Source organism: Vidua chalybeata, chromosome 3 (genome assembly GCF_026979565.1).
Source record: "Vidua chalybeata isolate OUT-0048 chromosome 3, bVidCha1 merged haplotype, whole genome shotgun sequence".
In the NCBI taxonomy this organism is placed as follows: domain Eukaryota; kingdom Metazoa; phylum Chordata; class Aves; order Passeriformes; family Viduidae; genus Vidua; species Vidua chalybeata.
This window is the reverse complement of record NC_071532.1, coordinates 1,344,574-1,361,492: the sequence shown is the minus strand read 5'-3', so window position 1 is coordinate 1,361,492 and position 16,919 is coordinate 1,344,574. Positions and strand designations below refer to the sequence as shown.

The 16,919-nt window shown below is 39.2% G+C and overlaps 1 protein-coding gene across 18 annotated transcripts in view; it reads right to left on the bottom strand.

The window, feature by feature from the left end:
• NRXN1 (neurexin 1) overlaps positions 1 to 15,960 on the bottom strand; it is a 673,696-nt gene extending 657,736 nt beyond the window's left edge. For 17 of the 18 annotated variants that reach the window (XM_053937286.1, XM_053937282.1, XM_053937289.1 and 14 more), the window contains exon 1: positions 14,955 to 15,693. In XM_053937286.1, coding sequence (XP_053793261.1) covers positions 14,955 to 15,693 — 739 coding nt within the window. Of the gene's footprint in view, positions 1 to 14,954 lie in introns of all 18 variants that reach the window. The other variant, XM_053937300.1, reaches the window with a different exon arrangement.
• Positions 15,961 to 16,919: the final 959 nt, after the last annotated feature.

The following is a 16,919-nucleotide window of genomic DNA, read 5'->3' as shown; positions in this document are numbered from 1 at the left end:
ATTTCAATTTTTGTTTTGCTTTGTTTTTTAATTTAGGAGTCTTTGTAAAGTCACGTTTAGGACAATTTGCTTTCTATAAATGTATTAAATTGAGCAGAGTTTTTAGCCAGTTTATGAAGTGCATGAGTGTTGTAAGCAACCACACAAGTCTGAGAGGTCTGAGCAGTGCAGGTAGCAGATTTAATGATGATGGAGTGTCAATGGTTTTTTTTTTTTTTTTATATCCTATGGTCCCCTTAGTTCACTAAACTTTTCTTTCACTCTTGGTATATATCTCCCATGTTTCAAAAGGAAGAAATGAAGTTTGCAGGGCAGTACTGCTGAGCTGGGGACATATTTTAAATGACAGTAAAATCACAGTGTATTAAATTATACTCCCTTCACTGCTTAGCAAAAAACAGCCTTTAGGGATGTTACACAGGACTCGGGTTTCTGACTGGTACTATTTTGCTGTAGAATTTAAGCTTTCCTAAAGAAGCAGCACTGGAATTCTGAATTTCACAGAAAATGTAACAGAAAGGTGGTAAATGACACATACACTGAGCTTGAAGAAAATTTATATGCATACAGACTTCTGAGCTTAAGGTCATTATTATTCATTAAAAAAGGCATTTCTAAAGATGAATCTAATTAGACTACATAGTAGGCATGACATTTATAATATGTAAAAACATGGATAGTTTTCTCTAAAACTATAAATACTTTCATTGGTCATCTATGATTCTGCAGTTCAGCTTGTATCTGATCCTCCTTAAGCCACAATTTTTAATTCTTTTTTGACTATTGAACTTTTTTAGTTTAAAAACTTTTCTATTCATTCTAACACACATTTAAATCAGTGGGAGCAATAACATTTAACATTCCTGAAAATGTCACTGGATGATTAAAATACTACAAGGTAACATATAAGATAATCATATGCTTGTAAACAGCCACATTGTGCTATTAAAATAAGTCTGGTTATCTGCAGCATAATAATACATACATTAAATTATACTGGGGATCAAGGGGATGAAATTATTCATATAAATAATCCAACCAAATACAGTGGGACCATCTGTGAATTAAGTGATAAGAAAGAAATTTAGTGGGAATTTGACTGTGATTTTATTCTGTCTTCACCTCCTGCCCTAAAAGCTCTTATTTGTATTCTTTCTAGACATCTACTACATAGTGGATACAAGATAAAGCATGGAAAGGAAAAGGGAAAATAAATATTTCTAACCTTTATAGTTTTTTTTAACACACGGGGAAAGAAAGAGCATCTAGTTCTGCAAGTAGAGAAAGTAACCTCTAAATAAGGAGGAGAAATACCAAAGGTGTGTTCAAAGGTCCTGGAACATTAATAAATGTGGCTTTTATAAAGACAGAATTGTCTTAAAAATATTGTCTGGTCATGTCAAAGTTGAATACTTCATTTTTGGCTCTTGAGTACAGAATATTTTATTATGGCTATACTAATCATTATATGAAACTTTTACTGGTTTAAGAAACATTTTTAGGCCATTTTTTTAATGGCAACACTGATAAGCAGACATGCAAATACTATGTCTATATCTTATTTTAAAAAAACTCATTTCCTTGGAAAAATGTTTCTGAAATGCATTGAAGCAATTTTGTGTAAGACTTTCATGTGGCTTTTTAATTTTTTTTTCTTTAAAAGACACATTTACTACATTTACTACAGAGGAAGGTTGATTACAGTAATTACTGTAAATAGAGTGACCCAGTATAGTAAGAAAGTCTTTTTTCAGTCTTAAAAAACTGCATTTGATTTAGTAAAAAAAAACCCCAAATATCTCAACTGAAAATCTGACATTTATGTTAGCAGTAGCATATCCCCAAGGGAGCTCTGAGTAAGTTTCATTTCCTGTCTGATTCCTTTTGACTTCAGTCCTATTTTGAAGCAGGCATATAAAAACCATTTGGGCAGGCGTAACTTGACTTTTGGCTTTAAGCCTTTTGCCAAGCCCTTGAAAACCAATCAGAATTTGCTCAAATTGCAAATGTTTCCCAAAACGTGTATGCACATTAGTGGAGATGTCTCAGGTTTTACCACTAAACTCCTGAGAGACCTTCAACTTCAGCCTCAGCAGGTCTTCCCTGTCATTCTAAACTCTGAAACCAGTGCTAGGTGAAGCCACTCAGTTTTGGAGCAGGGGAAGTGTCAATCCCTCAGCAAATTCCCTGCTGAGGAATGGGCCTTACAGAAAGGCAGCTTCCTCATTCAAGTGCAGAAAACACAATGGCTGGGATGTCTGCGTGGGAGAAGAGGCTTAAAAACTTAAAAAAAAAAAAATTAAAAAACACACACTGCCTATTTCACTATCTTAAAAGAACATTCTTTAGGTTGCAAAGTCAAAAATAGCAGCTCTGAGACATAAGGCTTCTTACATAACTGAGATCCATCTACTTTATTCATATAGGGTAGGATACAGCCTTTAATTACACAGTTTAATGCAATTCTCTCCAGAGCTTCCCTCACTTGATCTGCACACAGAGGACTATTCTTAGCCAGAAGTAATGACTGAGTACCACAGACAGCTGCTGTGCCAGTGAGCAGAGCATCTGCCCTCGCTGAAAAGGAGTGGGGTGTACCTCAGAACAAGGAGAGCTGAATGAACATACTCTATTCCCTTCTCTCCTAAAAATCCAACATGATTTTGGTCAGGTTTTTCAAGACAGGCATTTTCTGGGTGGTCATTCCTAATGCTGCTCCAAATATTTGTTTGGAGAGAGTACTGTGATGGAAATCCCAGAACACAGAGCCAGCTGTGCTTTGAAGTGCTAGAGGAGGCTTGGAGCACGTGGTGTTATCTGTGAAGTACCCAGAAAAAACCTCAGATGGGCACTCAGGGAATGTTTTTACCTGCAGTCTCTCTTGCCTCTCTTCTCCTCTATGAATGAGAGCCTCTGTCATCATGGGCATTGTGCAATTTTCAATATTTGCACAGTAGCTCAGGTGTTGTAGCTATGAAAACCTTAGAAAAGCCTGAGAAATATTACTGATTTCTCTTCAGAGAAATTATTTTAATATGGACAATGAATAAGGCTCAGGAGTACAAGCTGAACAGCAAGTAGAAAACAAAATATTGAAGAACTTATTATCCAGGCTATTCACTGAAGGGGCTAGAAACTCAAGGATAAAGTGGTATATGATCATGTAATTTCATAATGGATACCCAGAAACAGATGAAATTAAAAATACAGAGTATATTTTGTCCTGACAGTTCATAGCTTCTAATTGCTTTATTTTATAAAATTCTCTGAGCATAAATTTGGAGTACAGTAGGTTCATAGCTGTTAGACTGACACTGAGGACTTGGGCTGATTGGAGAAGATGCAAACTGCCCATACTGAGCTGTGATTTAAAAGCCTGTGCTCTGAATGGGTGCCTAAGAGTAACCAAAGGAGTGCAAAGATTGATTCAAACACATAGATGACAAAAATACTTGACAGTCCATTTGCAAAAGGCAAGCATTTTAATACAGACTAGGTCATCTGATCAATGGGGGTGATTGATCAGACAGTGGGGTTAAAGTATTCAGCTTTTTTAGCCATTAATTCATGATTTTGTAAGGGAAAATGGCATTGCAAGTTCTCACCAAAAGCCTCTACAAAAGAGAGAAACTCAAGAGTGGACAAAGTAGTTGTTGCAGGCTACAGGAGTGAGAGACACGTAGGCAAAGCTTCCCACCAGCCACTTTCGTGCTGACAGGATCTTTCCATACGTCTGAATGGAAAAGGGAACTTCTGTAAGGATTGCAAAGTAGCATTCTATAGTAGTGGGCAAGAGTAAGCCTGTTTATTTCTTGACATTTTCAGGGTGTTTTAATAGTAATACAGTTGAAAGATTTTGGTTTTTTTTCCTAATCAGAGGACCTGGTGCTGACTTAACTCTTATTTTACAATGGCTTAACATATCAGCTTCAAGAGACATCAATCCTGACCTACACAGACAAGAAAGGAGCACTGCAATAAATGACTTTATTACGTCAATTGACAGAGCTACTACTGAATGTGAAAAATCTACACAAGCAAAATATTTTAGAAATAGTGTACAGAACAGTAAATATTATTTCTAAGAACATTTTTCTCTTCCAATTCCTTCGGTTAATCAACCTGAGTATCTCTTTCTGCACTCTCTAATGGCTGAAAGCTTAGTGAAAGTCACTGAGAGCTCAGACTGGGCGAGGACAAGTTTCCAAGACATTTTTCAGATTTCTGTTTTTACAGATTTCTGATGAGGAAGCTATGGAAGAGCAAAGCTGACTAACACCAAAACCTGCACCCATCTCACTTTATACATTTAGGCTATGCAGGCAGCAAACTAAAGTGCAAAATCAAAATAACTCAATATTTCTAAGCTCTTAGAGGCATGCTTTTGAATTTGATGTACCTTTATCATAATAGATACAGCATCACTAAATGCTTTCTATTATTTTTAATGCAAATGTGAATAAAATGGAGAGAAATTCCAAAACACAAAAAAAAAAAAAAAAAAAAAAAAAAAAAAAAAAAAAAAAAAAAAAACAAAAAAAAAAAGCCACCGCTCACTGAAGGCAGCTTTGCTTTTGAATTCCCATGGTGCCATTAACTTAGACTGCAATGAATGTTTCTGTTTGTATTCTTTTTTTAATAGGGGAGAAATTGGAAGGATTTTTTTTTCTCCTTGCATTACTGTGGATGCTTTCATGGTTTAAGATTTACAAAATCCACCAGCATGACTCACGGTATCACAATGGGTAATGTGTGCCTGAATAGCAAATTTGGATGATGTAGGTATTTAGAATGTGCAAGAAAGACTTTACTTAAAGACCCAAATGATACTCAAAAAAAGGAGAATGGGATCCAGCCAGTGCTAAGACAATAGGTAAAACCACTGGATGCCAACAGGAATTGTGGCTGTCAGTGGATTTGCAAGAATAGCAGGTCAAAACTTTCACTTGATAGTAGTTGAACTTTTTTCTGTCATAGGAATTTTCTTTGTTATAAAAACTTGAATAGGAAACAGCGTGAAAATATTTCTCTCAGAACTTCAAACCTGATGCACTCTTTTGATACATTTTGAGTTTCAAAATTTGTAATGTGGAAAAGAAAAGCCAAAACCTGTGCTGTCCTGCTTATTATTACTGCACAACTTCCTGTAATTCCAGACTCAGTTGTTTAACTGCTGCAGAGAGGAAAAAAAAAAAAAAAAAGAACAAGTTCAAGGCTAACATAAACCCTAGCTGCTCCTTCAAGTACTTTGGACTGAGAACAGTGACAAAAAAATCCCCAAAGAAATTCCTGGAAACTACCACAACAGATACATTGTTCACAGAAAAGTTGTGGAGATTTGGGCCAACAGAGAAAATGTGATTTGAATATATTTTCTTCTGGTGAACTACTGGGAAAATTCTGATGTTCTTCTCATAATACTTAAGTCAGGAATGTTTTATGTAAGAATGTGAGATCCATATTCAGAATTCTTCAGTAAATGTTTAACTAAACCAGACAAATATTTTGTTAATGTTGAATGACAGTCCATCATTTATCTCTGAAAAACTATAGGTTCTAAAAAAAACCCTCCCAGGTTCTTTTCAATGTCATAATGTTACAAAAATTATTTTTCTGCAATGTCACAGAAAAAAAAATCACTGAGAATCAGCTCCTGAGAAGTTGAGCAACACTCACCTGAGAAGGATGTAGATGAAGGGCATTTATCTGTTCTTAAAAAAATCTGTTTACAAATCTTTCCTATATCACCCCACAATAGTCTTAGGAATCAAGTAACTTACATATATGGGTTTCTAAATTCCATTTTCACCTGTCTCTCCTCTGATTAGGGAAAATGGGGAAGAAAAGCAGATTCAAAATGCACAACGCTAGTATTCTCTCTGCCAGGACCAACATTCCTGGCAACTTCCTGCAGAAATGCCACAGCTTCTCTAAGGGAGGAAGCACCAGCCCACCCCAGGAGACTGAGGACCACCTGAAGACCACTGTGCTTGAACACAGCAGTGTGTGCAGCCTGGGAAGGAGCTGCTGTGTCTCACCTGCCTCTCTGACTCCTGCTCCTGGACCTTCCAGGCCAAGAGTCTGATTTTACGAATGTAAAATGTACAGATCATTTTTGAAATGTAAAATGTAAGCCTGTTGCTGTGCAACAACCAGTGGAATCCAAGTTTTTTATACCACTTTTATCACGCTTGCATGATTCAGAATCAGGGAAGATAACACCTTTAAGGCTGAAGAGCACTTTTTTTTTTTCCCTAGCATTAGGGCCCTATTCTCCCTTTTTTATTAACAACAAATATAATCTTTACATCACAAGACCATAATTCACTCTAAAGCTATTCATTGTGGTTGTGCCCTAGACACCCATTGTACAATGCTGATGTGTGTGTGAAGATTCCTCCTGTGACCTTTGGAAACAAAGAAGAATCAGGATAATAAAGAAAATGACAGTATTGAGATACAGATCTTCATGTCTAGTCACTAATTCTGTCATTTTCTATACACTTATTCAAAAGAAAGTACATGTAATTTATATTACATACATGCAAGCTTTCTCAAGGAATCTTTTCTTAATGGAAATAGATCCTTTGAAAAAAAAAGTCATTTTTAAATGTTTTTTGTTAAAGCTAAAAAGCACAAAAGAGAAGGAAGATGAAGAAGAAAGCCATCCTGCATCGGAAATTAAGACGTAATTCAGAAACTTTGGGACTGTGATACACATTTCCAGGTGCATAGGGTAATGCCAGTGACCTCCTTAATGGCCGTGCACATTCATTTAATTATAAAGTCAGCACTGTGGGAAGAATCAATCAAGTTTCTCTGCCTTTAAGCAATGCAAAGCCCTTGCTCTAGACAAAATCAAAGAGTCCAATGTTCCCATTTCAAGACCTTGTGCAACATTCTAAAAGGAGTCTGTGACTTGCACACCTGTGTAGCATTTTTGGGGTGTAACACTTCCATAGGCAAAATCCACTGTTTCACAGTTTGTAGTGGCAGCAACTGCAAATGGGATTCCACACCATCCATTTGTTTGGGAAATCAGATTTTCCCTCAAATTATAGAGAGTCTTAAATGCAAGAAAAAGTCATAAAACATCACTCTTCCAGCATGGTTCATAAGGCACATATTAAATTAATGAATAATTATAGTGATGATGATCATGGTAATAAATATCAGAATTTAAGAAAAGTATTTTCTCTATAGACATTCCCAGATGAATACTACAGGCAGAATCAGCAGGTTATTTAATTTGCCCTAGTTCTCTCTGTTTTCATATTCCTACTTGAATAATAAGTTCAGAATCAGCAGGTTATTAGGTTTGCCCTAATTCCAAACTTGAGTCAATGGGACTTCAAATTGACTCCAGTGGAAAATGAAAACAGAACACATTTTCTTCAGATACCTAAAAGGTGCCAAACCTGCTGCTTATTAGGACATAACTAAGTAATTGTAGGTTCTTAATACACTCCACAGCGCTAAAGAAATCTCAAACCTCGTCACAGAATCCTGTTCTTGCAGACAGCTACCTCGTCTCTTGACAACCTCAAGGAAGGCATAACTGAGGCCACCTCCCACTTTCACCTGTCACAGCACACGCTGCAGCTGAGACAGCCACGACACACAGAGTGCCACCACCCAGTTCCAGCAGGCTTTAACCATTCCCCCACACAGAGAAACACCAGAGCTCACCAGAGGGCTTCAGGTGCCTGCCCAGACAGAGTAACATCACCCCACTGCAGAGGGCTGCAAGCATCTGCCCTTCTTGTTCTTCAGCCCAGCCTTTCACACCCTCACGTTCATGCAGGGCACCTGTGAGCCCTCTGCTCCCTCTGTGGTTGCTCAGTGCCCCTGGGCACTCCATGGCTCACTGCTGCCAGTGCTGCTCACCTGCTTCTCACAGCTGTGCCCTGGGGATGAGGCTGGGCCACAGCCCCGCTCCCGGTCACCACAAACATCCACCCTCAGATTTTTCATTGACAATGGAAGAGAATAAAACTAAAAAGTTATGTGGTCATTGAGTAGGAGCAAAGTTCTTCACTCTGCTCAGACATTAAGTCCCAGATCCTTCTACAGTGATAAGGAACCCTTTACAGTAATAAGGAAGACTTTTATACAGGTGTGATGAGAAGAGCTCAATTGTCCAAGGAGAAGTGGCTGGCAGGTGACAGGCTACATCACTTCCAGTGTCTAGTCAGAACAATGGCAGACAGTGACAGACAAAAAAAGCAAGGAAAACCACACTATGCTGAACACTCAGCTATGGAAAGGCACCAGGAAGGCCTGTAATTTCAAAGCCAGCTAACAATTATCAGTTCTGTAGACTGAAGTGGTCGCACAATAGTAAAGGGAACTTCAGGTCCTGACCTCCTCTCCTACATCCCTAATAGAAATTCTGATCTTTCAAGTATCTGATGACCAGGGAAAAAAAGGTCCTACCAAAAGCTCCTTCATGGAGTAGTTTCACTTTACAGATAGGAAGGCAAACTGAAAAAGTGGTGTGAACTGGCCAGGGTCACTGAGAAAGCAATGTCCTATCAAAACCATGTGGGTTTTCCTGCCTCATTGCTTCATTAGTTACTGCAGATATTTTGCTCATTGAAGCACTTATTGATCCTTCTGATTCCACTCCAAGATCCAGGAGAATGGCTACACATTTGCATGAATTCACCACATACAATTACTTTTTAGCTTGGCAGAAGAGCACCTGAGCTGAAAAATTGAGTTCTGCATACACGACAATATAATCCAGGCTGGTGAAGTGCTTGTGATACACTCAGATACCATCACCACAGTACAGAAGGAGAAACTGCCATTCAAGAAAGTGCACATCTTTTGTAAAATATTAAATTATGATCCCAGCTCAGCATAGAACTAAATAAAGGCAGCAAAGTGTTATTTACTCTTATTTTGTTAGTCAATTCTATATATAACACAATTAAAGGTATGTCTGTTACACCCTAACCAATCATTCCCTGAAAGAAGTATATTTGGTCTCTACCATTTAGTCCTCAGGTTCACAAAAGTAATTGAACACCTCAGAATGCCCTTCACTATTCTGGAAAATCATGTGTTTATGAAGGTACACAGGTTTCAACTACAGCACAACAAACTGGACAGAGCCTTTTTCCAGAAACTGGTATGGTTTCATGTTTTCTAAAAGGAACACCAAACTTTCTGGTAAGTAAATCATATTAAATTCACCAAAATAGATGGATGAAGCTTTTTCTTTTAAGTTACCATCCAATTTTAATATGTTTATTAAAAGATACATGAACCCTCCAAGCTGCATATGTTAATGTTAGCCTCTACATAAAACAATTTCTATCAGGAACTCATTTTTAATTGCCAGCCTTTCTCCCCATTCCTGTCCATCAGGTCAGTAATGATGAAAGGGCAAAATCCCACAAATCTGTAGCTAGCATCCCTTGTTAAAAGACATCTATTGTAAAAAGAGAGCCAACCTTCAGCTGAAACAAAAGATCAAATGCCTACAAGCCCCAAAATGCAATTACATCAAAACATAGACAATTTTAATATGTATTATTTTGAAATTCTGAATGAATATGACCAATCTGACACAAGGTCCTATGGTGCTAGACATAAATTATTCTAGCATATTAGCTGTCTATAATTCACAGTACATGCTTAAATTTAAAAAGGACCCAGCACCTCAACTAGGCCCAAAGGGAAAAAACAATCTCACTATTTAAAATATTATTTACCTGGAGTACCAAGATCTAGGCTATTGGAGTTTCAATATCAGCATTTTGAAAGGATTAGTAATACTCAACAAGAGACCTCCTTAGAAGACAATATAAAACACACTGCCAGCTCTTAATTGCCAGTATTTAAATTCAGTATTTAAATTCCTGTGATTTTACATGAGGAAGACATTGAAATCAATATCCTATCATACTGAATCCTGGCAAACAAAATACTGTATCAAATTTCATTAGGAAAATGATGCAAAACTGTCCTTTAAACTGACATAATGATTGGGTTTTCATAGGACTAAATGTGAATGCAACAGATGTAACAGTTCTGAATGACTTTTTGATTACTTGATTATCTGTTCTCAAGATTCTACTTTGACAACAAAGTCACCATTTAAAAATATTACATAAAGTGAAATAACAATTGTTTAATTTTTGACGTAATTTGTACATATACAGAACTTCAGTACAATCCCTGGTGCATTTCTAAGCCTCCTTCTAAACCAACATCACCCCAGCAGCCACTGGCACTGACAAGAAATTCAGCATGAAGAAAAAATACAGATCATGTAGATAAAGATTCTGAAGTGTAAATTAAAAAGGCAAGTTTTGATCACAGTATTTACTAGTCCAAAGTACATTTTAGCTAGGATTCAAGAGGGAGAAAGACCATGGTGACTACTCTGCTAAGACTGACTATTGGCAACGAGTTCAACATCTCACTGCAACACGCAACTTGGAAGAGATAATTTCCGCCAAAAGAAGTTCAAATGTTTCATTCAAGGCATAAAGGGGACAAAATGGATTAGAATATCAAAAATTTCAAAGAGATATAAATATTGGATGGCTTTAAAAAAAAAAGTTAACGTGCAAAAGGAAATACAACAAAGGCTGATGTAGTATATTCAGAACCCAAACAAACAAATCTAAGTGCTGGCTAGGCTGAGACATCTGGAACTGACTTCCTCAAAAATCACTTTCACAGTTCAAACCGTGGCTGGCATCAATTTCTGAATATCTGACAAGGAAGAGTATCTCTTCCAGTGAACAGCTGCCTGAAGAGTCTTCATTTTTCTCACAAACCAGAAACTCAGTGGAACAGCTAAAATACAACGTGTTATAAACAGGAATAGGTTGAATTCACAGAGCAATTGCCTGAATAGATGCTAATATTGAGGTAAGTAGGGAAGCTATATTTTAAAAAGATAAAGGATCCTGTCTGCAACTTTTCCAAGCCATTAGAGGTAGAAAAGCAGAAGGGCATGGAGCTACAAGAAGTTAGCATCAGTGAGAAACTTTCCCCAGTTCAATGCATCATGTGCATTTTACTACCTCTTTTAGAGCCACCTGCTTACTTTCTCTGGACAAGGCTATTTTTAATTAAATGAGGATGAAAGGAAAACAGGAAAACTATACCTTTTTTTATATGTATATATAAAGTCAGAAGGTCACTATTTTAGTCGTTTAATAGGCAAAATAGGGGTTTTCTTTTGTTTAGAAATTTTAACCTAAGCAGCAAAATTACAAGAATATGGAGGTTCATTGATATGAGTAATGTATTCTCCTTACCTTCTAGGACCTTGACTTAATGCACTAAAAATCTGACTTTAAAGTTGATATTTTTAATAAAAATCTCTCCTTATCATATAATCAAGCCATAACAATTTGAGTAATTTCAGGAAATATTGTAATTTTCACTGAATACAAGATTGAAATGTATGTCAAAAACTTATCAGAAAACTGATATGGCAGTCAGGGTTTATTTCAATGCTACTCTTATTCCTAATAAAATTCATAAAATTATGATTTTGTGCATTTTTTTCTTCTACTGAATCACTATTATTATGTGGACTAATATGCCCTTGCTTTTTTTCCAGTACAAAGCAGAGATTTTATTTTTTAGAAGGCTCTTGTACTGGTTTTTACCCATGGGCCTACCAACCAGAGAAATACCATACAGAGATGGTATTTTTCTTTGGCATGGACTGCACATCCTTGACACTTAAGCAAAATTCCAGTCCTTTTTCTCTGATTTATGCCAATGCTCCCACTGAAGAGGACTTAGACCCTGCTGGAACAAAAGGAATGACTGAATGGTTCTTTCCTAGCTTGCACTGTTCTCACAGAGGTGTAGTTCAGAAAACATAAATGAAGCTACTCCTGATTTAGACAGGTATAAAACCAGTTAAGCCTACTGAAAATAATTTATATTACTATGGGTTTAAAAAACAAAACAAAACAAACACACAAAAAAAAATCCAACCCAAAACTTGGTTGGACTTCATTCTTACAAGAAAAAAAAATTACTTCAGGGATCATTAATAAGCTTTTCAAAGATGAGAATCTGGGGAAAAAACCCACCAGATTTTCTCCTGAAAATAACTGAACTTGTATGAAAAATGGCATCTTAAGACTTGAAACGTTGATTCTAAATCTATTACTTTTTAATTCCTAAACATGCAAGTCAGGGTAGAAAATTTTGTAAAGGTTTTCTTTTGTTGATGTTGATATTAATTCGTACATTCCTCATTACACTGAGGAACTCTGTGTTTTACCAGACTGCAGAGATATAGAACAACAACAAATCCAAGGAAAAAAAAATCCAAGGAAAATAGAATTTAATTACCATCTTTCACCTTTAAAGAAAAGGCATCAACTAGAACACGTGGCTACAATTTTAGATAAAAATGGAAAGTTGGGGGGTTTTCCTACCTAAAACCATTTTTAAACAAAAACCAAAACAAGGGTAGGAGTGAAAACTCAAAAGACCCTTTCAGATAATTGCAGCCTGAGATGATCCTTTAGCAATGGCAATGTCTTTCTAAGGCTTGTGGGAAATTTGCACATTCTGGGAACAAAAGATCAAAGTTCAACAGCTTAATGTCTATGTTGGCTACAAAAATCTAAAGAACAGAAGCCAAGGCTTCTTTCTTGGCAGATATAAAGGCTTTACTTGTCCTTCTGCCTTTTCTGTTTCCTAGAATATTAAATAATTTATAACAATTCAATATCTTTGCTGGCACATATGAGTAACTTCTAATCCCTTCATCAAAACTTGACTGATGGAAGTGTCAGTTGCTACCTTTTCTCAATTAACAGGTATAAACTGCAGTGTAGTTCCATTTATGTTGCTGTCAGGGCAAATGTTGCCTCCTGTTTCAAATGAAATCAGAATCTGAATACTTTCTGCTACAATTTTAAGTCTTGATATTATTTTATGAGGGACATGTGAGGAGAAACTTGGTCCCACCGATGTCAACTGTAAAACCACCAGCACTTAAATCAAGTCAGCATTTTACCTTAATTTGGGCGGGATTCTAAACATCATTTTGGGTGTCATCTTCTTAAAAGTTCCATACAGTTTTCAGTAAATAGAAACACAGATATGTATTTCTCTAAAATTTGATCTAAACATAAAAGTGTTCCTTAAAAATAGCCACTGAACCTATTATTATGTAAAGGCAATAATTTATCTCACTGATACTACATGCAGTCATGTGAACTCTTTCACATAAGTATTATATGTGCAAAATAACTTCAAATAAATAAATTATGTTTTAGTGTAAAGGGCATATAAATGTTTAATGGTAATAACAGTATTTAAATTACCATTATTGCTTTAATAAAGCTGCTACACCTCATTTTTTTGTTTTCTTTATAATAGGGCCTAACTCAGAGATGCTAAGACAACTCAATATTGTTCATACACCTATACATTAAGTAGTACCATATATTAAAAATTGACAGCCAAATCCTAAATTGAGAGGGTTTACCTAATATAAAAGATATTTCATTTTGCAGTTTCTGGGAATGGGTGCAATTGAAAGTGCAACTGACTAATTTTCTGAAACTATTATTTGCTCCTATAAAAAATTATTTAAAGTGTTAATAGGGTTTGAATTTTTCATGAATGGCAGATGAGAGATAAACAGCTGATAAAGTAAACAGGATGCAGAATGACTGTAGCATTTTAGTATTGACACTAAGGACAGAAGGTGTTACATAATAAAGCACAGTCACAAATGATGTTTTCTTTCTTATAATGAGTGAAATCTGATAAAAATGCTAAAGGCAAATTATTCAGCCATAAATGTCATGCAGCCACTCAGTGACGATCTTAATTTGGCATTGATAATATCTTATTCATATTTACCTTTTACATTTTAAACTTAGGTCTTTGCTCTCCAATTTTGACATGATAATCATATTTTCCCTTGATGCATTTACTCTTATTTCATTTATGCACCTTCACATCCTGCTCTAGGTACACAACATACATAATTCCTATGCCTAAGGAGCTGCAAGCAATGGTACATTTACTAACAAAATAATAAAAACAAGAGTCCTGCATGCATCTGCAAAGTAAACGTTCACATTCTTTCCATTTGCCAAAAACAATGGGCACTGAATATGAATCATATTTTACCCAGTGATTTATTTGTAGATGAGCTCAAGGAAACTGCTGTTTTTCTAGGTTCCCTCTTCCTTGGTAAACCCACTCAGTCATTTTGTGGTCTTGGAGTATGTACTTCCCCCTTGCCCTTTTGTGCTCTCCCTGTCTAACTGGCATGGTGAATTGCTAAGTATGTTGCAAAGAGGTACCCTTAGCGTTCATGTAAAAACATAATCCTCTGTTTAATCCCCTTCCTCCCCGGCCACAATTTAAGGAATTCACAAATAAATCACTGATTTTATTTCAATGACATAGCAGAGGCAAATACAAAGTGGACTCTGGGTCTCCTCTACCCTACAACACCAAACCCAGGTCATCTTTGCACTCAATCCAGTTAAATTATGCCCAGCATCAATTTCCCTGCTCCCCAAATTAATTACCACCAGCTGCTTGTGACAAGCATGCACGTCCCCTCCCTCAGCTCCCGCCGAGCGTGGTTCCAGCCACCCCCTGCCATCTGGGTGACACCTGGTACCCAGCACCCACCTCTCCTTTACCCAGAACAACCCCAAATCCCAGGAAGATGCTCAGGTAACACCCTCTTCCTCCTCTCACCCAGCCTCGCAGAGAACAGAGGAGTGATGGCGCCATGGTTGGCCACAGAGACACGTGGAAGACATGGAGGAGAAGGTGGGGAAGAGGGGAGCTGGGGGACATGGTGGGAAAGGAGGGGAGGGAGGAAGATCCACTCATACAGATGAAACTTCATGCAGGCCTGGCCTCCGACCCGTCCCCTCCACAGAGCGATGGGGAGGGGGGCGATGGGGCGAGCTGAAATGGCCCCTTACCTTCGCTGCAGTCCTTCCCTCGGAAGCCCGTTTGGGAGCAGTCGCAGACGGCCTGGTCGTTGAGCACCGAGCAGACGCCCCCGTTGAGGCAGACGTCGTCCCTGGCGCACAGCCGGCTCTGCTCATCGTCCAGCCGCACCTCCTGGCTCTCCACCGGCGACGCCTGCGTGTAGTTCACCCGCACGTCCGTTATCCAGCCCTTGAAGGGCTCCCGGTCCTTGACGGAGGAGAGCGTCAGCTTTAGCGTCGCCGACCGCAGCTCCGGCGGGAGGCCTCCTAGGAAGAGCCCGCTGAAGACAGTCATGTCCCGCCGTTTGGACTTCACCTCCACCCACTTGGCCTCGGCTCGGTCAATGATCAGCGTCGTGTTCTTGAAGTGGCGGCGGATGACAACGGCGTGCCAGAGGTTGTCGTTGACCGCCGTGTCCGAGAGCAGGGTGGCAGGCTCGGCGCAGAAGATGGAGAAGCTGAGCTGTAGCCGCCCTCCCTGGGTGAGGATGAGCTCCAGGAAGTCACAGAAACCCTCGTCATCAAAGTAGAGCACCAGCCCGCTGGAGCTGCGCGTCTTCATGTTGAAGCTCATTTCGCTCTCGCAGCAGGCGTTCCACTTGGGGAAGCGGGTCCACTGGCCCTCCGCACCCGGGAACTCCAGCCCGCTGCCCAGCTCGGCCCAGCAGCCCAGCAGCAGGGCCAGCCAGAGCAGCAGGCAGCCCCCGCGCCGCACCAGCGCCGCCCCCATCCTGCGCGGCCTGGGGCGGGTGAGCGGGGCGGCAGGGCTGGCGGGGGGCGGCACCGGGGCCCCGGCGGCAGACAGGGTAAAATCTTGCCGGGCGCCGGCCGCGCTGGAAGCTTTGGGCACGCTCACCCCCGCCCCGGGTGGGGGGGTCACTGTGGGAGACTCCCCGGGGCGGGGGGCTGCAGCTGCCCCACGGGATGGGCTTGGGCACAAGATGGTGCCAGGGGCCACCGGAGGGGACCCGCAGTGGCGGTAAGGCGCCGTTGGACCTCTTCACTGGCCGGCCACGCTCTGCAAAAGGTGTCCAGGGGTGGGTGAGTCAGCAGAAATTTTCCCCAAAGCCAACATTACCAAACTGGGAAAAAAACCAAGACCAGTGGCAAAACTCTCCTCCAAGTGGATCCACCAGCTCGGCAAGGCCGCAGCAATATCCTGGCACATGCGCGCCTCCTTTTACATCCTCTCCACCAGCTGTAGTTTCCCAGGAAGCCAATTATGGATCCCAACGCTGCCTCCCTAGGATGGATCCTCTTGTCATGTCACAGCCTGTCTGCCATGGTGCTAGAGCAGCGTCAGCAGACGACAGGACTCATCGCTCGTGGTTGCTTGAGCTGCCTCAATCCCAACGGGGTTGAAACCCAGAAGCTGTCAAACAGCCGAGTGGCCACTTGACATGCAAAGCCTGGCAGCTCCTCTTCTCCGTGCTTGAAAAAGGCCAAGGCTAAGATCCAGGGGCGTGATTTTCCTCTATTGTTTTTGTTTCTAATCTGCAAGGAATTGAAACAGAATAATAAGAAATGACAACTAATAACATGTTGAATCATGAAGTTGATCAATAGTGAACGTTTGTGATTATTTTTTTCTTTTTGACTGGTGTTGGACATTAGGAAAATGCTGCTGTAATTTTCGAGTTACTGAGAAATTGTAATAGGCTGCAGCGCTAAAGACAAATCTCAACACATATGTTTATACTAGATTACATTTTTATGGTATAATCTAAATGTAAACTACTTACCTTTCCAAAACTTTCAAATACTTCAGTAGTGCGTTTTATTATTACAAGAACAAAGTCAAACAGAAAAGATAGTGTTTATTCTGCAATTTATTTCATTTCAATTTATTTGTGAAAACATCATCATCTGTGAAGCTACAAGGTCCTAGTCATACAGACGATGCTACCAAGCCCAGTTCTGGTTGTTTCTAGTACAGGTCAAAAAAAATAAAGTGGC